General features: G+C 38.6%; 1 protein-coding gene and 2 non-coding genes across 4 annotated transcripts; all 3 read right to left on the bottom strand.

Moving 5' to 3' along the window:
- Window positions 1-4,841: 4,841 nt before the first annotated feature.
- On the bottom strand, window positions 4,842-4,935 carry trnai-uau (transfer RNA isoleucine (anticodon UAU)). Its single transcript has 2 exons — window positions 4,898-4,935; window positions 4,842-4,877 (listed from the first exon to the last, which is right to left on the bottom strand). It is a non-coding gene; the product is annotated as a tRNA-Ile (tRNA).
- Window positions 4,936-7,997: 3,062 nt separating this feature from the next.
- trnai-uau (transfer RNA isoleucine (anticodon UAU)) lies at window positions 7,998-8,091 on the bottom strand. Its single transcript has 2 exons — window positions 8,054-8,091; window positions 7,998-8,033 (listed from the first exon to the last, which is right to left on the bottom strand). It is a non-coding gene; the product is annotated as a tRNA-Ile (tRNA).
- Window positions 8,092-16,619: 8,528 nt separating this feature from the next.
- Window positions 16,620-19,360, bottom strand: LOC134332708 (RNA polymerase II elongation factor ELL-like). 2 transcript variants are annotated; one of them, XM_063014458.1, is made up of 6 exons: window positions 19,263-19,360; window positions 19,037-19,142; window positions 18,563-18,623; window positions 18,277-18,424; window positions 17,974-18,015; window positions 16,620-17,858 (listed from the first exon to the last, which is right to left on the bottom strand). In XM_063014458.1, the coding sequence occupies exons 1-6, from the start codon at window positions 19,269-19,271 to the stop codon at window positions 17,697-17,699; spliced, it is 528 nt and encodes a 175-aa protein (XP_062870528.1). In that variant the 5' UTR covers window positions 19,272-19,360; the 3' UTR covers window positions 16,620-17,696. The 2 variants fall into 2 exon arrangements, with proteins under 2 accessions (XP_062870528.1, XP_062870529.1); XM_063014459.1 differs by having other exon boundaries at window positions 16,620-17,855.
- Between the last annotated feature and the right edge of the window lie 7,084 nt (window positions 19,361-26,444).

Here is a 26,444-nt window from a genome sequence, read left to right as displayed (position 1 = left end):
AGGGCACCCATTGCCAAAATTATTATTAAAATAAAAAAAATATATAAGTATAAATGCTTGCATGAAAATAACTCCTTGACTAAAGGTGACTTTTCCTACACAGCGTTTTGGCCAGGATGCTGTAATTATAAAATATTGTATGTTTGTATCTATTTTCAACACTTTACTGTGAGAGCTACTTGACATTCTCCTGCAAAATGTTTGTGCTCATGCTTTTTTTTCTTCAGGCTTTCACATCAAAATAAGTAAGATTTTAAATGAAACAAAACTAGTGAACCTGTCTAATTTGTAAAACAGTAAAACTGTCTTTAAATTCTCTGTCTGTCTGTCTGCTGCAGTTTGTCCCCCTCCCCCTTCATTAAACATGACAAACGTCAGTAAACAGCTGGACAAGGCTTTGAAATCACGTATTTCATGACTCATGAGTACAAAACGTGTAGGTTGTGCGTTATGCATGGATACTCTTTGTATGAAACACTGTCATTAACTGTCTGTCAGATGCTGCGGGTCAGAGGAGAAGTGTGTAGCAGCGGTTTGGCCTGGCGCTCAGCACTGCATGAGTGCTAACCGGAGGAGGAGGAGGGAGGGGCAAGGCGGGAGCTTGTGTGCGCTGCGGATCAGATCGGGGCAGAATTCTCACAAGAACTCAAATAAATGCCCCTCAGATATCAAAATACTTTTGGGGGGAATTGATGACAGAGAGGGTAATTTTTATTTTTAAATATTGATGAATGTAGAAAAAAATTGGGCTCCAGCAGAAAGGGCACTTTTCTCATCCAGGGCAAAAGGGCAGGTGCTTGAGCACCACTAGGGGTCTATCTGTGCACGTGCCTGGTGGAGTCCATGCCTCGACGGGTCAGGGCTGTTTTGGCAGCAAACGGAGGACCAACACAATGCCTATGGGATTTCCAACAAGTCAAGTCAGGTGTCCACATACTTTTGGCTGAGTGCCTTACTGTCTTATATAGAAAAATAAATGTTTCCAAGCTGCATTGCAGTTTTGCCGGCCTTATTGATTAATTACCTATTTACATAGAGGAACATAAACTTTTGAAAAGAAATAAAAGATGGATTTTGCAATAAAGGCATATTTCTCCACACAGCACACTGACCTTTGTGATTCATGAGAGCGTAACATCAAAGAGAGCTTAAATAAAGGAGTGGATAGAGGAAGCACTGAATAATTCCAGCTCATTCATCTTCTTTTTTCTCATTTAGGAAAATGTGTTGTGGGAAACTCTACTCTGAGAATGGAAGTGTCATAAAGTCAAGGTTAAACAACATTACGTGGAAGGGGGGTGAGACTTTCATCCTCCCAAGCATGAAGATTCAAGCTGGCACTCGAATCAAAATTTATTAACGTGTAGTGCAGTGGTAAATTAGCTGAAAATTACACTTCACCTGTCAGAGATTCATACTGCCATGTTTGCTTCCAAAGCCAAAATCCTTTAAAGACGTCAGGGCAAGAGCTGGACACATTCATTTTACACCCCTGTCAGTTCTGATATATGATAAGGAGAGAATTAATCGTCCAGACCACTTGTTCCTTACAGTGTTAACTGCAACTAAGGAATAGTTTCTTAACTATAGAGTACCTGCAGGGCTCAAACTTTGTTTATTTCTTATTGCTCCAAAATGTGAGTACGGATATATTTAATGTTTGATTGATAGTAGTAACTTATTAAATATGGCCAGTGTATATGGCCTTCGATAACTCAGTTGATGTACACTATGGGTGTGTTCGAAAACCTAGGGAGCTGCCTTGCTGTCTTACTGTCTACATAGGCAGCTGCCTCAGTAGAGAGGATTCTAATAAGTCATTGACTTAGAAGTCAGGTTATTCGAACGCTCTACTTAGACAGCGATTCCATCGGGTTTAGCATTTAGCATCTTGCCATTAAAACCAATGGATTGAGGTAGCACAGCACGCTAACATGTCCCTTCATGTACCGATAACGGTTACATTTCCTGACAAGCCCGAACTTGCAAATTAAAACACTCGGTACAAGTTTATACAAGTTAAAAATCAGTAATATTTTATTTACGTTTGAAAATAACTCCATTCGTTTGTCCGCACCGTCAGCCATGTTTATTTTTCTGTGAGAGCAGAGCACCCGACCCACAATGAATTCTGGGATTGCCTTGATCACTAAGGCAGCGTCGGATGCTTACTCGTTCTTAAGTCAAAATAACATTGAAATATTAAGATACCTCAGTAGTGAGGATATTAAGGCATCTAGGATTTCGAACAGCCTCCTTCTCGGGAGCGCGCACAGGATGACGTAAAATGCTGCAATGTAGAGAGCTCCCTAGCTTTTCGAACACACCCTATATTGACAAAAGTATTCACTCATCCATCCAAATAATTAAATCAACCAAGCACCTAGGCATGCAGACTGCGTCTACAAACATTTGTGAAAGAATGGGTCACTCTCAGGAGCTCAGTGAATTCCAGCGTGGTACCGTGATAAGACGCCACCTGTGCAATAAGTCCAGTCGTGAAATTTCCTCACAATAAATATTCCACAGTCAACTGTCAGTGGAGGTGATTGGCAACCCAGAAAGTGGTAGGGCACATAAAATGACAGAGCGGGTCAGCGGATGTTGAGGCGTATAGTGCGCAGAGGTCGCCAACTTTCTGCAGAGTCAATCGCTACAGACCTCCAAACTTCATGTGGCCTTCAGATTAGCTCAAGAACAGTGTGTAGAGAGCTTCATGGAATGGGTTTCCATGGCAGAGCAGCTGCATCCAAGCCTTACATCACCAAGCGCAATGCAAAGCGGCGGATGCAGTGGTGTAAAGCACACCACCACTGGACTCTAGAGCAGTGGAGACGTTCTCTGGAGTGACGAATCACGCTTCTCTGTCTGGCAATCCAATCGAGTCTGGGTTTGGCGGTTGCCAGGAGAACGGTACTTGTGCCAAGTGTAAAGTTTGGTGGAGGGGGGATTATGGTGTGGGGTTGTTTTTCAGGAGTTGGGCTCGGCCCCTTAGTTCCAGTGAAAGGAACTCTTAATGCTTCAGCATACCAAGAGATTTTGGACAATTTCATGCTCCCAACTTTGTGGGAACAGTTTGGGGATGGCCCCTTCCTGTTCCAACATGACTGCGCACAAAGCAAGGTCCAAGACATGGATGAGCAAGTTTGGTGTTCAAGAACTTGACTGGCCTGCACCTCAACCTGATAGAACACCTTTGGGATGAATTAGAGCGGAGACTGTGAGCCAGGCCTTCTCGTCCAACATCAGTGTCTGACCTCACAAATGCGCTTCTGGAAGAATGGTCAAAAATTCCCATAAACACACTCCTAAACCTTGTGGAAAGCCTTCCCAGAAGAGTTGAAGCTGTTATAACTGCAAAGGGTGGCCGACATCATATTAAACCCTATGGATTAAGAATGGGACGTCACTCAAGTTCAGATGCGTGTGAAGGCAGATGAGCGAATACTTTTGGCAATATAGTGTATCTCTTTATTATAGCAAGGGGTGCTCACAGGCAGTTGTGGTGAGTTCTCACATACCCAGCCTGTCTAGGCTTTTGGAGTTTAAGTGCCACGTCCCACTACCCAGGAGAGCTCTCAGTATAGAGCCAACGCCTATTTTGTGATTGGTCTCAGACTAATTAGCCACAGCTGAACCCTATGAGCTCATGGGATTTAAGAGGGCAGCTTGGGAACAATGTTTGGAGACTATATTGAATTGACCCTGCCCTGCCTTGCCTTGCCCTGCCTTGCCTTGCCTTGCCTTGCCTTGCCCTGCTATATTTTGGTTTCCCTTTGTCATGTCAGTTTGCTTCTTACTTTATGCCTTTGTCTAGTCCATGTGCATGCTTAGTGTTAGTCTTGCTCATGTCTCGTTAGTCTGAGTTTAGTATTGTTTAGCTTAGTTCATGTGTGTTCACTTTAGCAGTTAGGTTTAGCATTAGCTTTGTTCGTGTATGTTTAGATTAGCTTAGCATTTAGCATAGGTCTTGTGTCTGTTTGTCTTGTCTATACTTGTATTTATATTGTACTTGTATTTTGGTTAGTATTAATTATTAGCTAAAACGTCTCTGCGTGTGTGTCCGTCCTCTTGTCCCGTCATAGCCCAGCGTTACATGAGTGTAGTCTAAAAAGGTACATGCCACAAACTGCTGACAGGTTGTTGGGTGGTCAGGACTCCTTAATGGAGAAATATAGAGAAATTTCATTGTGTAGAGCAGGGGCACATACCTAAGCTAAACACCCATGCTCTCCAGTCCCTTAGATGACCCTGCATCAAGAACTGGCAATCAACAATAGCTGATATAACCATATGGGCAGCTGATTACTTTGGCAAACCTTTGTCAAGCACTACAATACAGAGTTACATTCACAAATACCACTTAAGACTTTACTGTGCAAAAAAAAGCCTTATGTTAACCATGTCCAGAAGTTCTCCGGGGTTGGAGGCATCTGGACCATGATACAATGGAAATGTATTGTGGTGAGACTAATAATAATTTCAGTACAAGTTTTTTTGGATTCTTAGAGCAACATAAGCTCTCTTGAGGAAGAAAAATCTTTTCCAGGGACGTCCATGCATTTGTAACAAGACAATGCAAAACCACATACTGCACACATTACAAAGGCATGGCTACAGAATAAGAGGGTATGAGTACTGGATTGGCCTGCCTGCAGTCCTGACCTGTCCCCAATAAAGAATGTGTGGAGAATTTTTTTTATTGGGACAAAATAACACCTGAAACAGGTGTAGGACAAATTGCTATGGCTTTTTTTATTTTATGGCTTAAGATTCCTTTATTGATCCACATGGGGGAAATTCGAGAAACATAACACAGCTGACTGCGGTGTAAAATACTATGCTCCAGGTGAGGCTCGAACTCACAACCTCGGCATTGCTCTGCTTCGTACTGTCATATAAGTACCGCGCGCTAACCGATTGCGCCACTGGAGCTCACTATGTGGGAGCTAGTGAGTAAGCTCACTGAAGCTTACTACTGTAAGATACTTTTTAATACGTCTATTTTGATATTTTGTAAAATAAATGCTACTGTACTTTATGCCACTGTTATTATGCTGATTATCCTATATAAAATAACGCTTTTGCTAACATCTTGGCTGAGTGTGCATTAAACAATAAAGTTGACCCGACAAACATGAAATAGCTTGGGTTTATATTGTCTATAATAAAATAAAACTTAAAATAAATGTAAAATGTATTGACTTCCAGTCCAGTTGTTGCTTTGCGGTTAAGGTGCCAGACTAGTAATCAAAAGGTTGCTGGTTCGAGCCCCACCACTGGCAGGCTGCCACTGTTGGGCTTCAATTGCTTGGACAATATACTGTACACTGATCAGTCATAACATTAAAACCTCCTGCTTGTTTCTACACTCACTGTCCTTTTTATCAGCTCCACTTACCACATAGAAGCACTTTGTAGTTCTACAACTACTGACTGTAGTCCACCTGATTCTCTACATACTATTTTTAGCTCCCTTTAATGCATTAGGTGGTGGATCATTCTCAGCACTGCAGTGACACTGACATGGTGGTGGTGTGTTAGTGTGTGTTGGTATGAGTGGATCAGACACAGCAGCGCTGCTGGAGTTTTTAAATACCGTGTCCACTCACTGTCCACTCTATTAGACACTCCTACCTAGTTGGCCCACCTTTTAGATGTAAAGTCAGAGATGATCGCTCATCTGTTTGCTGTTTGAGTTGGTCATCTTCTAGACCTTCATCAGTGGTCACAGGACGCTGTTGGCTGGATATATTTTTAGTTGGTGGACTATTCTCAGTCCAGCAGTGACAGTGAGGTGTTTAAAAACTTCATCAGCGTTGCTGTGTCTTATCCACTTATACCAGCACAACACACACTAACACACCACCACCATGTCAGTGTCACTGCAGTGCTGAGAATCATCCACCACTCAAATAATACCTGCTCTGTAGTGGTCCTGGGAGAGTCCTGACCATTGAAGAACAGCATGAAAGGGGGCTAACAAAGCATGCAGAGAAACAGATGGACTACAGTCAGTAACTGTAGAACTACAAAGTGCTTCTATATGGTAAGTGGAGCTGATGGACTACAGTCAGTAACTGTAGAACTATAAAGTGCTTCTATATGGTAAGTGGAGTGAGTGTAGAAACAAGGAGGTGGTTTTAATGTTATGGATGATCAGTGTATACTGTCCAGAGTGACTACAACGCCGATCAGGAAAAAGGGGCTACTGAAGATGAATGAATGTATAAATAGAAATTGGTACTTATCAGAGCATCATATCAAGAATTATGAAGAAATCATGCAGATATTTTAGCTCTTCACCAAGTTCTAAATGATTGAGAAGCATCATTAGCATTAATCATCTCATGTTGTTATTTGGACGTTTAAGGCCCTGCTTTTCATCCTGGCAAGTTGTAAAACATGGTGCATGGAGGGAAAAAGAGCAAACAGTGTGCAATCCTGCTGAGATAAAATGCTCCTATTGCTTGCTATTAAAATGTTTTTGTAGATTTTAGAGCTAACACTCTCATACAACTATGTTCTTACTGCATTAATAACTCTTTAAAAATAAACCCTCTGCTTGGCAGGCTACAAAAAACCTTGTGTGTCATTAGTAATTATAAGTGTTTGATAGAAAACCACCCGGCAGCTGTAATTATCATTAGATATCCAGACAGAGGTGATCTATTATTGAGTAATCATTAAGTACATACGTAATCCATCATGATTACTTAGTGTATGAGGTAAGATTTGTCAATACAAGCCCAAATAGTACAATGGCATGTCTATTTAAAAAGCAAAATTAAACCCCTAAGGTACCTGAACTTATCTCTGAACACACCTCTTGAATAGAAATTAGCTTTTTGTTTTACAGAAACTTAACCTATAAGGAAAATCAAACAGCAGGTTTTGTGGGGGTGTGCCCAGCATTAAGAGGTTAGTACTAGGGCTGGTTTGATACTACTTTTTTATGTCCGATACCGATACTGCAAATTGAGTATCTGCCGATACCAACCCGATACTGTCATTTCTCCTCTCAAACAACTAAGCAGTAATAATACGTCTCAATGCACCATGGTTTAACTAGCTATCTAAATAACAATGCTCAGACTGTGAAACAAATATTCTAAAGGAATAAATACAGAACCTACAACATCACACTTACACAAAACTGCTGTTTTTATTTTAACTTTTACACACAGAACATTTAGCAGCATTTTTGGCTTGTTTAACAGCACTGTACCAACATTTAAAATAAAATTTAAAGTGCAAATTTCTCTGTATTTAACAAATAATTTATAATTTCAATTTAAAATTCTACATCTGTCAACTCTCAAGTCTACACCTTGAAAAGGCAGTGAAAAAAAATGATAAAATAAATAATAAAAAATATTATTTATAAACAATAAAAATGAAACAATTAAATTATAAAAAATAAACAAATGTATCTATTTTGTCCCGGCTTGGAGATCTCTCACATCCTCAATGATTAATTAATTAGTGTTATGAAATAAAACAAACTACACAGTTTCTCGTTTTGCCACAGATGTCTTCTTTAAAATCCAGCAGGGTTTAATAATAAGCACGCTTTGGTTTTTAATAATCTAAAAATGTGACAGAACTTTAACGGAAAATCTCCGATATCCGATCCAGTTATTTGGGCCAATATCGGACCAATACCGATACAGAGTATACTAAGTAGTGCCAATACTAAGTAGTTCCAGCCCTACTTAGTGCCTACCAAAAGTCGCCTCTGGAAGGACAATTGGTGAACTGCTCAAAGGGTCATGCCTCTTCGAGGCTTATCAACGTACTTGGGGAGCAATGGCTTGCCCTTCTGGGCCTATCCGATAAAAGAGTTACAAATTAGGACAAATTTTTATGTTTTTTTTTTTAATTATTTTATGGCTTAAGATTCATTTATTGGTCCCCATGGGGAATATTTGAGAAACATTGTGAGTGCAAGTTAGTTTTTAGAATCATGGTGGGTTTGAGGTTGGTGTAAAACACTGTGCTCCAGGTGAGGCTCAAACTCACAACCTCAGCATTGCTCTGCTTCGTACTGTCGTATAAGTACCGCGCACTAACCGATTGCGCCACTGGAGCTCTGGGGTACTAAAGTGAGTAAGCTCACTGAAGCTTACTACAGTAAGATACTTTTTCAGTATGTCTATTTTGATATTTTGTAAAATAAATGCTACTGTACTTTATGCCACTGTTATTATGCTGATTATCCTATATAAAATAACGCTTTTGCTAACATCTGACCATTCACGTCATTCTGTTTATTAGTATTAAGCTAAACTAGCTAAATTTACATGCAGCCTAAAAAAACAGTTTATAATAAATGGGACTATTACCTTAATGTTAATAAAAGTCTGATATTAATTTGATGACGTCCAAGCACAATAAAATTCAATTAAAAATAAATCTTTAAAAATACAACCCCAAATCAGAAAAAGTTGGGACAGCATGGAAAATGCAAATAATAAAAAAAAACAAAAGTTTCTTACATTTACTTTGACTTTTATTTCACTGCAATTGCTTGACAAAGGTTTGCCAAAGTAATTCCTTGCCCATGTGGTTATGTGAAGTCCCTCCCTATTTCTTGAATTGTTTAATGATATTATGTACTGTAGAGGGAGAAATATGCAAATCCCTTTTAATCTTTCTTTGAGATACAAGTTTTTAAACATTTCAATACATTTCTCACACATTTGTTGACAAACTGGAGATCCTCTGATCATATTTGCTCATCAAATACTCTTTTCCTGGATGCTGCTTTACTAGCCCTAAATTGCCCCCGTCCCAACTTTTTTTGGAATGTGTTGCACACATAAAATGCAAAACATAAAATATCTTGTAGTCAAACCTGTCTGCAATCAAATAAAATCCAAAGTAAATGCAAGGAACACTGCGTTTTTATTTTACTTGAATTTTCCATACTGTTCCAACTTTTTCTGATTTGGGGTTGTAGTACAAAAATGAATATAGAAACCTCCAATTACTGTTTTGGGGAAACACGGTATTACAGCTAATGTGATAGTCTCAGTTCATCAGGAAAGCTGAGACTATCACATGCTGTTTTACCTGCCAGAGGTTGGTCACACAGAGAGCCATATCACGCACTGAGAGTCATGCTATGCTTTACACAAATCATCAATGACTAGTGCAGGTGCTTTGTTTACACAGCAGAGGTCGCAATTGCATAGCAGCAGTGAAATCCAATTGACCTTCCGCTCTCAAACACAGCCAACTGTGTCTGTTTAGCCAGGTTGATACGGTTTTGTGTATGTATTCTGGACATTTGTGTTTACATATTTATTCCATCACCACAGAGACTTAGATGGTTCTAGGTAAAGTAAAGGTCTTATTAAAGTCAAATCACTACCTGGTCCCATTTAGTAAAGAAAAAACATAATGTACACAATAGAAATAATTTTTTACAAATATATATAGAAAAATATAAGTTGAGGTGAATAATAGAAGAAAAATAAATGCAATATCACACACCGATTGCATGCAACAATGCTTAGGTAGGTGGTACGTGTCAAAGTAACATACACATGGATGGCAGGACCCAAGGTTTCCCAGCAGAACATTGCTCAAAGCATCACACTGCCTCCACCAGCTTGCCTTCTTCCCATAGTGCATCCTGGTGCCATGTGTTCCCCAGGTAAGCAACGCACACGCACCGGCCATCCACGTGATGTAAAAAAAACGCGATTCATCAGACCAGGCCACTTTCTTCCATTGCTTTGTGGTCCAGTTCCAATGCTCACGTGCTTATTGTTGGTGCTTTCGGCGGTGGACTGGGGTCAGCATGGGCACCCTGACTGGTCTGCGGCTATGCAGCCCCATACGCAACAAACTGCGTTGCACTGTGTATCCTAACACCTTTCTATCACCCTTCTATCTATTCTTAGCTCGTCTGTTGGATCGGACCACACAGGCCCGCCTTCGCTTCCCACGTGCATCAATGACCCTGCCTGGTCAGTGTACATATATAAATATATAATGCAATCTGAGGTGCATTATAAGCCTATAAAGTGAATACAGTGTGAGCAAAGTGCAAACCAGTGTTGTGCAATTTCTGGGCCATTTAAAAGGTCATATTACAAATTCATATTTTTTACACAAGGCACAGGGCTCTGAAGTTCCTCCACACAAAATCTGGAAAATCATGTCTTTATGTTGTGGGAAATTTTAAAGCATGTAATGTGTTTTATATAGTTCATTTTATACACCTGTTAGGAGTGGGTGTGACTGAAACACCTAAACTGATATTTTTTCTTTCACATAGCCTATAAAGAGAAGTGTAAGTCCTAGAAAATGACATAATGAGAAAGGTCAGTGTGTTTGCTTTCTCCTTTGTTTCTGTATTCGAATGTGCTTAAAGAGTAACAGCTTCACACATTTATGACCTTGCTCCACATGAGCTTGTCAGCTTCGCCTCATTTCAGCCTGAATTAGTAGTCAGAATGTACTTTGTGTTTATGTTCTCTCTAGATGATTCATGCTCTGGTTTTCCCACAACATCTGTAAAAGCTGCTGTATGCTTTATTTAGTGCAACACTGTGCATGTACACTCACTAACCACTTCAGTGCATTTCAGGTCACAATTGATTAATACCATGTTGGTGTTATTGAGATGCTGAGAATGAATTATGATCTAAATATGTGGTGGTCCTATGAGGGTCTCTTTTCATTAATGGATAAAGGAGTAAAGGGTTATAAAGTGTGCTGAGCTACAGCTAACTTATGGGCTACAGTCAGAAACTGTATTCCCACAAAAACTCATGCAGGCAAATGAAGAATGTATGTACAAGACAGGTGAACCTAAAAAATGTAGCTGTAAACATATGTGAATTGAGTGTTAATCTTACTTGTATGGTGAAGTCTATTATTATTATTATTATTATTAGAATTTTAACGTCATTAAAGTTAACATCATTTTTGTATCTCCAATTCACCTCAGTTGCATGTCTTTGGACTGTGGGAGGGAAAAACACCTGGAAGAAACCAACACAGACATGGGGAAATGCCTGATGAAGTCTAAGTTTCAGTGGTTCCACTGGCCTGAGGGGATGCTCACCAGGCACAACTGGCCATGTCTGAGAAAGAAAGCAGCTACAGGAATACATGGAGAATAGCATGATCATCTGTGATTGTTAGCAAGAAGCGTCTGGCCTACAGCTCTCCTAGATCAATAAGCGTGTAAGGGGTTTAAGAACAAAGTCCTACTTTCTGGTTGAAGTTACGTAATCAATATCTGTCCCATAGGTGGCGGATGGTCTCCAATGAACTCCAATAAATACCAGCGGCTAGAGATCAACTTATGCCTAGTTCACACTACACGATTTTTGCCCGGATTTTCGCTCGCCGACTGGTCAGCGCTAGATTTGCCGGCTCGGTAGCAACTTGGCGTTCGCTCGCCGTTCAAAACTCGGCTCTCAATCTCTATGTGTGAACTACTCAACAACTCGATCCGAGCGGCTCACTGAGCCGAAGAGAGATATCTAGCATGTCAAATATCTAGATCTGAGTTGCCCAACTGGCAATGAGTGCTATGTCGAACAGCCAATGAGAACACAAGATACGGCGTGAGGGGAAACGCAGGGGAGGAGTTGTAAAAAAGCTGGGACGGGGTATAATATAGTTAATATCAGAATACGTTGGCACACACAAGTTTTACAGTATTTCTGACCTGATCGTTCTCTACAAAACGTAACACCAACGTTGCATTGCAAAAAATATTTATTAACCTCCAACTCACTATAGAACAATCCATGCTGTTCGCGTTGCCAAATCCACTCAGATTCATTTATTTTTTCTCCTTGATTTTAACTTTGATCGCTCGCTACTTGTTGACGTGCATTTTTGGACATCGTATCATTAAACTTTTCATCACTTCTCGCGTTTGTTTTTGTGACAATACGTAGTTTGGGAGACCAGAGAAGCTCGCCTGTGATTCCAGTTGGTGATAGATCGTGTAGTGTGAAACCCCCTATCGCCGATCAGTTGTGTAGTGTGAAATACACACCGACTTGAAAGACTCCCGATTACAAGAGATCCAGTTGTGTAGTGTGAACTGTACAGTGACCTGACGACTTGGAAAGTCGTGTAGTGTGAACTTGGCATTAGGTGAGAGGACAGAGATGACAGCGTTGCAACCCAGAGCAGATATGGCAGTTCAGATTGGATTACTCGTTACTCGTTACCTGCTAATGTTCTGTGACACAAGGCACAACTGGAGACAATCCCAGAAAGAAGACCACATTTGGGTAAGCAGGTATTACACTATTTGGCCAAAATTATGTGAACACTGTACCATATGTTTGTTGGACATCCCATTCTAAAAGCATATGGAGCTGATCTTTTCTGAAAATGCTCTTCAAAATGTTTTGTTGTGTCTGTAAACATTTTGTGTTCATTTAGTTAAAATATATTTTGACATTGAGGTCAGGAACCTGTGCAGGCTAATGGGTTTCTTCCACCCAAAAGAACATTATGCACCATTCCCACTGTTCTGTATTTATTAATGATGTCGCTTAATATTTGGCCCAACTACATTTACGGCATGAAGCAGATGCTTTCATCCAAAGCAACGTACAGCTTACTGTTGCAATGGACTTTGAGACAAATAATTGATTGGTAAAATTGTATACATTTTATATACATGTATAGAAATAAAGGTGTATATGAAGGGTGTATACACCGATCAGCCATAACATTAAAACCACCTCCTTGTTTCTACACTCACTGTCTATTTTATCAGCTTCACTTACCATATAGAAGCACTTTGTAGTTCTACAATTCCTGACTGTAGTCCATCTGTTCCTCTACATACTTTTTAGCCTGCTTTTACCTTGTTCTTCAATGGTCAGGACCCCCACAGGACCACCACAGAGCAGGTATTATTTAGGTGGTGGATCATTCTCAGCACTGCAGTGACAATGACATGGTGGTGGTGTGTTAGTGTGTGTTGTGCTGGTATAAGTGGATCAGACACAGCAATGCTGATTGTGTTTTTAAATTCCGTGTCCACTCACTGTCCACTCTATTAGACACTCCTACCTAGTTGGTCCATCTTGTAGATGTAAAATCAGAGACGATCTCTCATCTAATGCTGCTGTTTGAGTTGGTCATCTTCTAGGCCTTCATCAGGGCTGGATGTTTTTGGTTGGTTGACCATTATAAGTCTAGCAGTAACAGTGAGGTGTTTAAAAACTCCATCAGTGCCGCTCAGGTGGCGCAGCGGTAAAGTACACTAGCTCACCAGAGTTGGGTTTCTAGATGCATCATATCGAAACTCAGCTCTGCCTTTCCGACTGGGTTGGGCAGCAGTATGAACAGCGTTTGGCTGTTGTTCAGGGGCTTAGGGGTAGAGTCGGAGCAGAGGTCCTCATAACTGGTACAACTGCGGCCCCTACTGGTTGACTGACGGCACCTGCAAAGGGCTGAGGAATAACATTGAGGGGGGTGTGACCCTCCGTGCGCCGTGTCTCTCGGTGTATGAACTCGGCTCATGCAGGTGAAAAATGCAGGCTGTACTGACTGCGTGCCGGAGGCCCCGCAAGTCAGTTGAGTGGCGTCCTCACTCAGTGGCAAAGGGTCGAATCAGAGGACACAATCAGGGTAATTGGACACGATTAGAATGGGGATAAAAGTTGGGGGAAAAAAGTGGGGGAAAAAATAGATAATTAAAAAAAACAAAAACTCCATCAGCGTTGCTGTGTCTGATCCACTCATACCAGCACAACACACACTAACACACCACCACCATGTCAGTGTCACTGCAGTGCTGAGAATTATCCACCACCCAAATAATACCTACTTTGTAGTGGTCCTGGAAGAGTCCTGACCATTGAAGAACAGCATGAAAGGGGGCTAACAAAGCATGCAGAAAACTAGATGAACTACAGTCAGTAATTGTAGAACTACAAAGTGCTTCTATATGGTAAGTAGAGCTAATAAAATGGATATATATGGATAATATATCATGCAGTGCATTTTGCAGAATGTGAGGTGACCAGATCTCTTTAATCCAACCAGTCACTCAACATTCAAAGATCCTCTGACTATGAGCTTCAAAACTTTTCGCAGCTCAAGGATCCTGATGCACATGAAAGGACAACGTCAACTAATAAGAGTCACTGTTAAAGCAGCTTAAAGAAGCTAAAGCTTCCATTCCTTAAACAAGATTGTGTCATTTGAGTGTTGACCAGGCCAGCACCACTGAGCCTTGCTGAGACTTAAAATTGGGTCTCTGAGGTAACAGTAGTTACTCCACGAAAGCTGATGTTACACATTTTCAGGGATCCTGACTGATGCTAAACTATTCAGGTATTGGACTAGTAATCATAAGGTTGCAAGTTCAAGTCTTATCCAAGTTGCCATTGTTGGGTACCTGAGCAAGGTTCTAGACCTTCAGCTACTTGCTTTGTATTGGTCATGGTTGTAAGTCATTTAGGATGAAAACAGTCACTGAATGCCACACATGTAAATGTAGAATGCAGTTGTTCACCACACAGTAAAAAAAGGCACTGCCAGCCTCACATAGGGACTGCAAGAACTTTTTATATTGTCTAAATAATCCAGGTCTGGCCATATATTCAACAAATTCAACAAATTGTCCAAATGCTGGTAAAAATAGCAAACCAACTGGTACAGATTTGCTTTCCATTTGCTTTAAGTTTTATTCAAGTTCCTTCAATTTGCAATTTGCAAATTGCATTGCTTTAAGCTGTAAGATATTAGCTATTAAGCTATAAACCTCTCGAGAAACATTCCTTCTTCCTTCTGAGCCAAAACACTCCAGGGAACAAAATTCCATCTTTCTATTTGTTACACTGAACATTGAATTAGGCTAGAATATAAGAGATGCTAATGAGGGCCTCTGCAGCTGTCCCTGTCCAGCCAATTAAAACATCAGACCTGAAGCTTACTCTTTTAGTGTGGGTGAGCAGCTGGGACATGACCAAATTAAGCCATTTAAAAAGATCCAAAGGCCATCATCTGAAAAGGTCTAACATGATTTTAAAATTAAATGACTTATCACAGAAACCTTTTTGGTACCGGTGTTAGGAGGGTGAACAGGACTTTATTAAGCCAAGAGTTGAACAGCAGTGTATATTTGGGTGTCAGAATACACTGGTATGTGCGGTGACACGACACTCAATGACACTCAAGCTGGTATGGACTCTGCCATCTGTCTACAACAGCATCTTGTGATGTTATGAATGCTAGATGGGACTTAGGTCAGGTGACTGGTAGAAAGTCATTGAGTCAGCACTTTGAGATTTCGAAGGGAACTGCCAAGTTGCCACTATTGGGCCCCTGAGCAAGGTCCTTAAGCTTCAATTGTTTAAATTGTATTCGATCATAATTGTAAGTGGTTTTGGATGAAAAGCATGAGCTAAATGCTACGAATGTAAATGTACTTTAAAAAGCAACAAAATAAAGTAATTTGACTCTTCTGGCCTCTGTATGCCAGCAAATGTGTACAAACACACAGTAATAACAGATTATAATGTAAACACTGGATTACACAGAAAAGACCAGTATGGCTTATGTCTAAGTTCACACTACACGATTTTTGCCCTGATTTTCGCTCGCCGACTGGTTGCCGCTAGATTTGCCGGCTCGGGAGCAACTCGCCGAACGCTCGACAACCGAAGAGAGATATCTAGCATGTCAAATATCTGGATCTGAGTCGCCCAACTGGCGCTCAGCAACGAACAGCCAATGTGTCGAACAGCCAATGAGAACGCAAGATACGGTGTGAAGGGAAACGCTCGCTACTTAACGTGCATTTTTGGACGTGGTATCATTAAACCTTTCGTCACTTCTCGCGTGTGTATTTGTGACTAAACGTAGTTTGGGAGACCAGAGAAGCTCATCTGTGATTCCAGTTGGTGATAGATTGTGTAGTGTGAAAACCCTTATTGCCGATCAGTCGTGTTGTGTGAAAGCCACACTGACTTCAAAGACTCAGTTGTGTAGTGTGAACTGTACAGCGACCTGATGACTTGGAAAGTCGTGTAGTGTGAACTTGGCATTATGGAAAAACCATAAGAGACTTACAGTTTAAATACAGAGGTTCAGTCAGAGTGAAGAATAAAATATCTAGTGCACTAGATAGTGCACCAACTGAATTGTTGGACATAGGGAGAACATGCAAATTCCACACAGAAAGTACCAAGATCGCTCCAACTGGAAATCGAACCAAGGACCTTCTTGCTGTGGGCAGTGGTAGCTTAATATTTAAGGTACTAGCCTAGTGATCAGAAGGTCACTGGTTCAAGCCTCTTTACAGCCAGGTTGTCATTGTTTGACCCCTGAGCAAGGCCCTTAAATTGCTTGTGTTGTATTTATTTAGGATAAAAAAATGTATGTGTTAGGGTGAAATCCACAACGACTTAAAAGACTCCAGAGTACAAGAGATCCAGTTGTGTAGTGTGAACTGTACAGCGAAATGAACTTGGCATTAGCTGCCTCATGTAAAAGGCTACTGTAGTTCAAACACCTTATGTAAGGTCACATCACATACAGAAAGTATATTTAACCCTATAGCATCCATGGTCTTTTTCTTTTTTATTTCTTGCTTATAAATGAAGGTAATACACACAGTATTTTCAATGCACTGATATTTTATTTGTTTGATGTTTTACTTTAGGGAACAGGAAAAAGGTCAAGAGTGAGGTAAGAAAGATGTAGAGCATTTGTCCTAGTGCTGGGGATAATGGGTTTAAATGTAAACAAAAATGAGAGAAAAATCATAATTTCTGTTAAATTGGGTTAGACAGAATAATTATCTCCTCTATCAACCAGAGTGACTCCAATCATTGGAGTTTAAAAGTGTTTTGAGTGAAAAATAGAATATGCTAAAATGTAAGTAAAACAGTATCAAATTGCAAGCGTAAATGCAAATATGCACATACAGTCTTTAACATGTTCCACAAATGAATACATCAGGGTCTGGAGTATAACATTAAAAATGTAAAATAAGCCAAATTTAAAATACTTAAATAATAAAATAAAACAATTGAATACAGATTTGTCTGTTTTTTGTAGACAGTGGACACTGTAGATCTTCTTGTTTCTTTGTTATTGGGTTAGGGCAAGCACAAGGCCTTCTTAGGCCAACTAGCCAACCTGAATAATAAGCTAACTAGTCGGGTAAGAGACAGAGTAACCATCTATTTACCAGAAATAGCTAATTACTCCAGCATGTTCAGGGTCACAACAGAGGAACAAGAAGAGCACTATCTACAAAAAACAGAAAATACAACTTTAGAAATACTAATATAAAACTAATTTACTCTCTAAAAGGACATTAAACGTTTTGTAGCTGCAAATTCATACATATTTATATTAAGAATTTAAAGTACAAGTACTAAAGGGTATGAAGTGTATTTGTGCACTGCATTAATCTTAGTTGCTATAATCTTGTAAGGTATAAGGTAATAAACATGAATTACTTTGGGGGATGTGCTGAAGCTATTAGAGACTGTATGTGTATTTGTGCATTTACACCTGCATGGTTTGGTACTGTTGTACTCACATAGTAAAATATAGTATGACTAAGGGAGATTTAACAAATATAATTTAAATATAATTTGGAGGGAAGAACATTTTAAAAAAGCTAAAAAGGGGACAGAAAGGGAAGAGAATAAAATAAGGTGGTGTAAAGAAGGTGTAAAGTAAGATTAAAAATGTCCAGGATTGTTTCTGTCCTGGCTTCTTTTGGCTTTGGTCTTTAATTGCTTCCTCCTCCAGTAGTCAAATTCATCACAAAGCCTCTTGATGTGAGAGAGCTTGTGGTGTAAGTAAAAGAGGCGCTGTCTCAGGTTAGTTTGATTCAGGTTCTGCTACAGATAAATACACACAGAGACAGTTTACATGTTAATAGTTTACAGTACATTAGTATTAGTACATTAGTATTATCTCTTTATTAATGATGCTCAACATTTTGTCCAAACTTACTTCAAGCAAGTTCTTGTCTGCTTGGGTGCCCTCATGCACTTTCTGTACAAAGAGAGTTAAAGCTATTTATTATGAAACGAAAAAAATTACAATCCGAGTAAACAAATTAAGATTATTGTAGCAGATTGTAGTAGATTTCATTAAATCATCTATTAAGCTAGCAGGTGTGATATCAGTTGTGGTTGAATTTTCTGTGCAACAATTTGGTGGTTACATTCTCCTTCATTCACTCTAAATACCAAATTAATTTACAAAGTTGTAATCTGTGTTTAGTTTGTGTTTGTACTTGTCTGGTGTTCCTACCTGAAACATTTTTGGTCTTGGTTGCAGATGGCTGCATGTTTCAAGGCCATCGACACGTGCATGAAGGACACAGTACTCTTTAGATATTTCCTTGTACACTCTCATGTACATCCGCTTCTGAGACAGCATCACCACTTTAGGGTATTTACTGCAAAAGAAGCAGAGAATTCATGTTAATACAATGTTCAACCAGACTACACTGTAGAAAAGTGTTTGGAGGAGTCACCTACAGATAAAGCAGTTACAGTTAGTGCAGGACAACTAACAGAGAATCAAACAAACTCACAGTTTGTAACCAGGGCTCACCGGGGTGAATGGCTCATTGACCAAAGCCGTTCCTGCAGTTTCTATAAGAAGAACAAAGCTGTGATGTTAAACTTTAATGACTTTGTTATGACTTTAATTATTTTATTATGTTTTTACTTACAGTAAATAATCCAGTGTTCACATAGTAGTTTTTCAATTAGTTAATGAACCATTGTGGTTACTAGTTTATGGCTGTTCAAATGATGCTAAAATACTAACATAATATGATGTTTAAGTTTTCTTCATTTAATGCTTATTTAAGGGCTAATCAAGGACAAGATGTGAATTATATGATTACCATGTGGCTGTGAAGGATTAAGAACCACCCAGTCAATCCAATAAGTACTGTATGTTAAATTAATTTAATACACAGTTTAAAGTGGATAAACCTGCTTATACTATGATTGTTACATTCACTTTAAGGAAATATAGCACATAAACCCTGTTCTCATACCGGCTGGTGAGAGTCGCTGTCCTTCCTCAGCATGGTGTCTTTTGCTGGGTGGTGACTCTTCAACATCAGCCTCCCTGCACCTCTTTCTACCTTTAGGGGCAGCAAACTGGCAGCAACAACAAAATGTACTCAGTGTTAAACTAAGACATCTAAAGATATCTGTTTAATAAAAGGCCTTTTTCCAGGGAAGCAGAGCTATGAAGAACAGCACGTGGTCAGTCCTTACCTGCTCCATGGTCAGTGTGTGTTCACTTGTGATAAAAGTCACAAAATTAGGAAAATGTAAAGTTTTTGAAGAAGAGCTTTAAAGCTTGTCTGTCTCTCTCTGCTGTTCTGTTGAAATGTGAATTATAACTCTGCTACACAATCTGTGTCTCTTACGGAATGTTCGGCTGCACTATGACATCACTGATGCTTAAAGCCCAATGCAAACTGAACTGAACTGAATTTAATTTAAATGTATACAAGATAAATGTATAATAATAATAATAATAATACATTTTATTTATATAGCGCTTTTCAAGATACTCAAAGACGCTTTACATAAGACAAATAATCAAAACAAATACGTACATACACCATACAAATCATAGTACAAAATCAAAATAGTACATCAACATCAAGAATAATTAAGATAAAAACAAATGTATGATTATAAAACTCATTTAAATCAATAAATACACTTATTTACACCCATATGTCCCATATTGAGGCACCTGTAGGGCAGCCGTAACCTAGTGGTTATGGTACTGGACTAGTAATCAGAAGGTTGCCAGTTCAAGCCCCACCTCTGCCAGGTTGCCACTGTTGGACCCTTGAGCAAGACCCTTAACCCTCAATTGCTTAGATTGTATACTGTCTCAACTGTAAGTTGCTTTGGATAAAAGCGTTTGCTAAATGCCAAAAATGTAAATATTGACCTGGCATTAACAATTTTATTCACTCTTAATGGGTCTTGTGCCCCCCAAAACACTGGGTGTAAGTAATACCCACAAATTCACTTTCACTCGGTAACAATTTCCCTTTAGTGTACAAAGTCAAAAGCCATAATTTATCTAAATTTGAATTGGATAAATGTATTGGAAGGATATTAAAGCTTGTATTTAGAGTGGAGTTAAACTAAAAATACACGTCAAGATTTAAACTGCAATAGTGATTTTAATCTTTGCTTATCCACTTAATCTACAAACAGAATGAAGTTTAACATCACTGCCTAATGATGTAGATATTCATATGTAAATAATCTAAATAAAATACATACATTCATTCTTTCATTTTCTGTTTGATCACCATTTTATCACTTGATTAAGGAAACACTCAGGACAACTCGCCAGTCCATCACAGTGATACAAATAATAAAATGTAAATAATATAATTATAATTCATACAAAAAAATCTATTTTAAGATGATTAAAAACAGCAAGAGCAACATTTTCAACATGCTTTGTGAAGAAAAGTATTTTAATTTCCAGCAACAAACACAATTTCTTGTAAATGAATCATTCATAATTGGTGCCCCTTGTAAACAGGCCCAACGTTATAAACAATACTTTTACATGAAAGTATATAACATTATTCTTCACATTTAAATTAACAATATTAAATAAATAATCACATGAATTGTACAGTTTATCATTTGGTGAAATAGCAGACTTGTATGTGTTTAGTTGCAGCATACACTACCAGTCAAAAGTTTGGACACACTTTCTCATTCCTGTGTTTTTTCTTGATTTTTTTTTATTTTCAACATTGTAGATTAATAATGAAGACATCCAAACTATGAAGGAACACATATGGAATTATGTAGTAAACAAAAAAGTGTTAAACAAACCAGAATATGTTTTATATTTATAGGGCCAGTGATAGCTCAGTGGTTGAGGTACTGGACTAGTAAACAGAAGGTTGCCGGTTCAAGCCCCGCCACCACCAAGTTGCCACTGTTGGGTTCCTGAGCAAGGCCCTTAACCCTCAATTGCTCATTGTGTAAGTCGCTTTGGATAAAAGCATCTGCTAAATGCTGAAAATGAAAATGAAAAAATATATTCTTTAAAGTAGCCATTTTTTGCTTTGATGACAGCTTTGCACACTTTTTGGCATTTTCTCAATTAGCTTCATGAGGTAGCCACCTGGAATGGTTTTCAATTAATGTTTGTGCTTTGTCTAGAGTTAATTTCTGGAATTTCTTGCTTTTTTAATGTTTGAGACCATCAGTTGTGCTGTGCAGAGGTAGAGTTGGTAAAATATAAAACATATTCTCGTTTGTTTAACATTTTTTTGTTCACTACATAATTCAATATGTGTTCCTTCATAGTTTGGATGTCTTCAGTATTAATCTACAATGTAGAAAATAAAAATAATCAAGAAAAACCACTGAAGAGAAGGTGTGTCCAAACTTTTGACTGGTACTGTATATGATTTGCATAATCAGCTCTTTCCTTATATTACACACTTAATTTTAGTCTTAAAACAGAGTCACTGTTGAACAGAAATCCAGAGCTCATTAAAAACTCATTTTCTAGAAGTACTGCTACAATTCTAATCAAATTCTATTAACCTTGGAAAAGTGATAAGCTCATAGATAATGACAATCTAACTAGGCCACACTTGATGGATTTACATCCGACTCTTAACGTGAGCACCTTCATCTACCTTCATATCCTTCATTGAGGACAAGCAAGACAAGTCAATTAGTCAACTAATCTGTTTTTATAAAAATACCCATTCTAAAGTGTTTCAGTCAAGTCCATTATTACAAAGGGCTTTTTTTTCAAGACCAATACTTATGGAGTCAGCATGATATCTATAAAGTATGTTCAAGATTGTTTAATACCATGACTCATTCATTTTCCTTGAGCACAACCTCAGCATAATTTCCTTTAATCAGCTCATTTTTAATCTAGTTCACACAGTTTGACTGAGTCGTGAAGTGTAGACTGCACTCTAATGCCTGAATACAGAAGTTTAGAGAATTTTGTATGATATGTGTACATGTGATGTGGCCTGCCAGCCAAAATAATAAAAATAGAAAGTGTTCCAGTCTGCCAGTGTAGATAGATGCCCATTCTTTTGGAAGGATTTGGTGGAACAGATAAGACTATCTCCTTCTCATCGTAACTTACATAACAGCCATAACCAACAGCACAGAACATTTTCCAGGATTTTTTGTTCACTCCCAGTTTGCAGTCTCTGCTGTGACCTTTTAAACGAATCCACTTGTAAATGACTCCCATGTAAATGGCTTTGCCGGTCCACTCAGCTTTCCAGTAGAAGAGACCATCGCTCATTGTTTTTTGGCACAATACCTAAGAGTAAAACTCAAACCGGTCCTGATGATCTGGGTGTGGCTTCTCTTCTTTATTCATTGACGCCTGTTTGTTATCAGTCAGTAATAGAGTTCTGTGTCCACGTTCGGGTCAAGGTTGATCTCAAAGGCATCTGAAAGAAAGAGTCTGAAAAAGATTGTTTTTGTAGTAATATCACATTTTATTTTATTTATGTACATTAAGGTAAGGACTGGTAATCAGAAGACTGCTGGTTCAAGCCACCACCACCAAGTTGCCACTGTTGGACCCCTGAGTAAGGCCCTTAAACTTTAGTTGCTTGAATTGTTTTTAGTCACAATTGTAAGGTACCTTGGATAAAAGCATCTGCTAAATGTCATAAATGTTAATTATAAGGCCTGCATCACCACACTTGGCTCACTTTCAGTAGTGAAGTTAACGTCTCCTGGCATGCATTTACATTTATGGCATTAAGTAGATGCTTTTATTTCAATTGGGGTAAATACAATTTGAGCATTTGAGGGTGCCATGCTTAAAGGCCCAACAGTGGCAACTTGGTAGCAGCAGTGGTCTGATTACTTGTCCAGTACCTTAACCCTTTATTGGTCTTACTAAGAAAATAATGTTAAAAAATATTTATTTGCATTTCTTTGCATAACTACAAACAATTAATATGTTTTAACTAGTGCACACAGTATTTTTAATAAGCCTCTAGCAAACAGTTGAGATGATCACAAAAATAATGCAGCTTTCATGGATGATTTTTCAGCTGCTAGCTTCAAGTTGACATACAGGTTAGAAAGGCTGTTTTCTTAAAACCATTTACCAATATTTTTGAGTTTAACATGTCAACCAAGGCTTAGAAATGGCCCAAACAAGATTATTTAAATACAGCTTATTTTTTTACCAGTATTTAGACTTTTTGTTTTTTTCTTTATGTTTGTTTGTTTATTAGGATTTTAACATCATGTTTTACACTTTGGTTACATTCATGACAGGAACGGTAGTTACTCATTACACAAGATTCATCAGTTCATAAGGTTATATCAAACACAGTCATGAACAATTTAGTATGTCCAATTTACCTCACTTGCATGTCCACACAGAGAGGACACAGACCACCCCACCTGGGAATTGAACCCACTTAGCCACCGTGCCGCCCTACGCTCTAAGTAAAGTCTGTTAACAGGAGTTAATCTTGTGCTATGGTCTGTACCATCACTACATTTACATGAAAATTTTCATCTCCAAGCAGATAGCACACTTACATTTCTTCAGTCCAGGTTTGGTCCTGCACACTCCACCATGCTCCCCCACCATCAGATTTTATGTGTACGTTATGCAATGGTGCCGACACAGTATCTGTTTCTATCCACCTAAGTAACACATTGGAGCCACAAGCACTCTTGTCAGATAAAGTCAAAGCACAGCTAAGCATGACTGACTGAAAGCAGCCTGTGTCCCTCTGTATATCAAGAGGTTGTTGTTTAGAAACCTCACCACTCTCTGATACAAATCCTTGAAAAATAAAAGGCATAAACCTATTGTCAGGACTTGTGTGGGGAAACTTGCTGCCATGGGTTTGACCAACCCCACTTCTTTTGATGCTGTGTTGTTGTCTTGGGCACACTGTTGCCTGTACTTTAAAGCTTGATAGTCTACTACAACATGTCCAGGCTTAAAGAAAAAGGACCAAGTGCGCTCACCCACCATACTTGAGGAACGTCCCTCTTTTGCACATAGTGTAGGATCTTTTCTTGGCAAGCTGCGGAAGGTGGCATAAAGGCTGAGCAGACCACATTTCTGGTACTGGGCTAAACACACTCCTGTGTGTTTGCACAAATTCATCAGCTAATGTGGCAGCTTCAGACAAAGATATTACCTTTGCTCTTTAAGGTAAACCACAATATGTTTTGGCAAACAGCATTAAAGCTCACCACAAAAAAGCAGCAGCATTAAACTTACCCATAGGTTCCTTACCACCATCCAAGGGCAGCACTAAGGGAACAGGCAAGCCCAGCTTCACAAATTTGGAGGCAATCCTACATTAGATCTCTCTTTTCAATCAAAACTGTGAAACTGAAACATCAAGTCACCAAATCATCCTTACGGTACTTATCAAAAAGTTTCCAAGTTGGGTTTTTAAAAAGGTTTACAGGCTCAGAGTAGCCATAATAAAACCTGCTGTAGCTCCACACTGTCTTAAAGACAAACAAAGCAATTTTGACTTACTGCACTCCAGTAGACTAGATCCCGGATGAGCCCCCACTTATTGTTATGACCCCTACTCTCCTTTAAAGAAAAAAAGGGCATAGCATACTATGTTTAGAGTACAGTAAGGTTTAAGTGTTTATTTACAATGCTACTTACAGTATACACAGAAAAACACTATCTACAACATTTTTAAAACACCAATATATACACATAAGCTTCAGGGTAAGCACAGGCCAAAACAATAAACAGAACCTTCAACTAACTACAAAAAAAAATTCAACTAAACTAAGAGTTAAACAAAAACACAATCCTAAGCCTTCCTAGCTATCAAAAACAGGGGAAAAGGGTAATCAAACAAAAATGGCAGCTTATCCTTACCAACAATCAAAATAAATCATAAAATGTAAACACAAGACAATAAACATGGCAAGCACAATGATTATTACAATCCAAAAATCACTATTGCTATCCTAATCATAATCACAATGCAAAGGAGCAACCCAGTGCTGCCATGTTGACTGTCCTCTCTGGATTTAAGCATATCTGGGCTGAGTTTTTTCCTCCTGATTGGTCAGCCAGTCAGTCACATGTGCACCATGGGAATCATAGTCAAATTTGTATCTATTTACCTATTTTTTATCAAATTTTCTATCTATTTTTATCATCCCTTTCTTATTTTTCACAATTAATTTTATTAACAGTAATTGATGATACTTTCATTTAGCAGGAATGACAGTAATCAAGTCGAATGATCAGTTACCTGTTGATTATGCAAGACATTAAACACTTTTTACAAAGGTCCAGTTGGTGGTGTGTTTCTTTTATCATACTTATTTCGGGTTTACTTTTGTTGTCTTGGTCCAACATATTAAACATCTTCAATTTTTTAAAAGGTGTGTTGTCAAGTCTAAAAAAATGTACTATATGACCAGAAGTATGTGGACCTCACCATGAGCTTGTTGCGACATTCTATTCCAAAACCATTTGCATTTTTATGGTTTTTGTGCCCCCCATGCATGCCAACACTACACATAACATTAAAAGAAAAACTAATGTTTTGTAAATGTTTGCATTTATATAATAAATCATTTCATTAATATATTAATGCTTTTAATTATTTAAAAGGACATTTTCAAAATACCAAAACAGTTACTTCTCTTTATTTTCATGTTTCATTTCTTATTAATTTTTTTACCTAATGTGTAATCAGTGTAATATTTTTTAAATATAAGCTGTTGCATTATACTGTTGCTTTTGCAACGTTATGGTTCTAACATTATTATAACTAAAGTATTCAGGAATTTATAATTAATTAATAATTGTAAAATACTGTAGTTGAATTAAATGTGTAATATTTGCTTTCAGCTCCAGTCATTCAAAGCTTAATGAGTAAGATCTTAGCTACAATCATCCTATCCAGGGGTAGTCTGGAGTAAGGCGTCTCTCTATAGTACGAGATGATCCTCTCTGGAAACTGAAGAAATTAGGATAAGGGAAATAAAGGTTAAAGAAAAAGATTTTTTTTTCTCTGTAGGTTTTAGAAATTCAAATTTGCATATTTGTTAGACACCCCAACCCAAAAGCATGAGCATTAATACAGAGGAGAGCTTTGAGTGGTCCAGATATAGTTGGTTAAATCTAAAGAAATGAAGGATGGATGGAGGATCACGTGCCTGCTGCTGCAGCCACGACTCACTCCTACTGTCTGGTCGAGAATAAATATTGAGGGCAAAGCTTAATTCTGAGCTGACCAGTGTGAATAAGAGAACGGTGGTCTCACAAGGGTGTTGTGCAAGAGGCAGAGATTGCCATAGTGCATAGAGAAACTGGATATGTTAAGGGGTTAAAACACTATTTCAATCTTTTGAAATCAAAACTATACTCAAAGTTGGAATTCTGATTCTTTTCAGATG

The sequence above is a fragment of the Trichomycterus rosablanca genome, chromosome 18 (genome assembly GCF_030014385.1).
Source record: "Trichomycterus rosablanca isolate fTriRos1 chromosome 18, fTriRos1.hap1, whole genome shotgun sequence".
Taxonomy (NCBI): domain Eukaryota; kingdom Metazoa; phylum Chordata; class Actinopteri; order Siluriformes; family Trichomycteridae; genus Trichomycterus; species Trichomycterus rosablanca.
The sequence above is the reverse complement of the archived record's forward strand: the minus strand, read 5'-3'. Positions and strand labels throughout refer to the sequence as shown.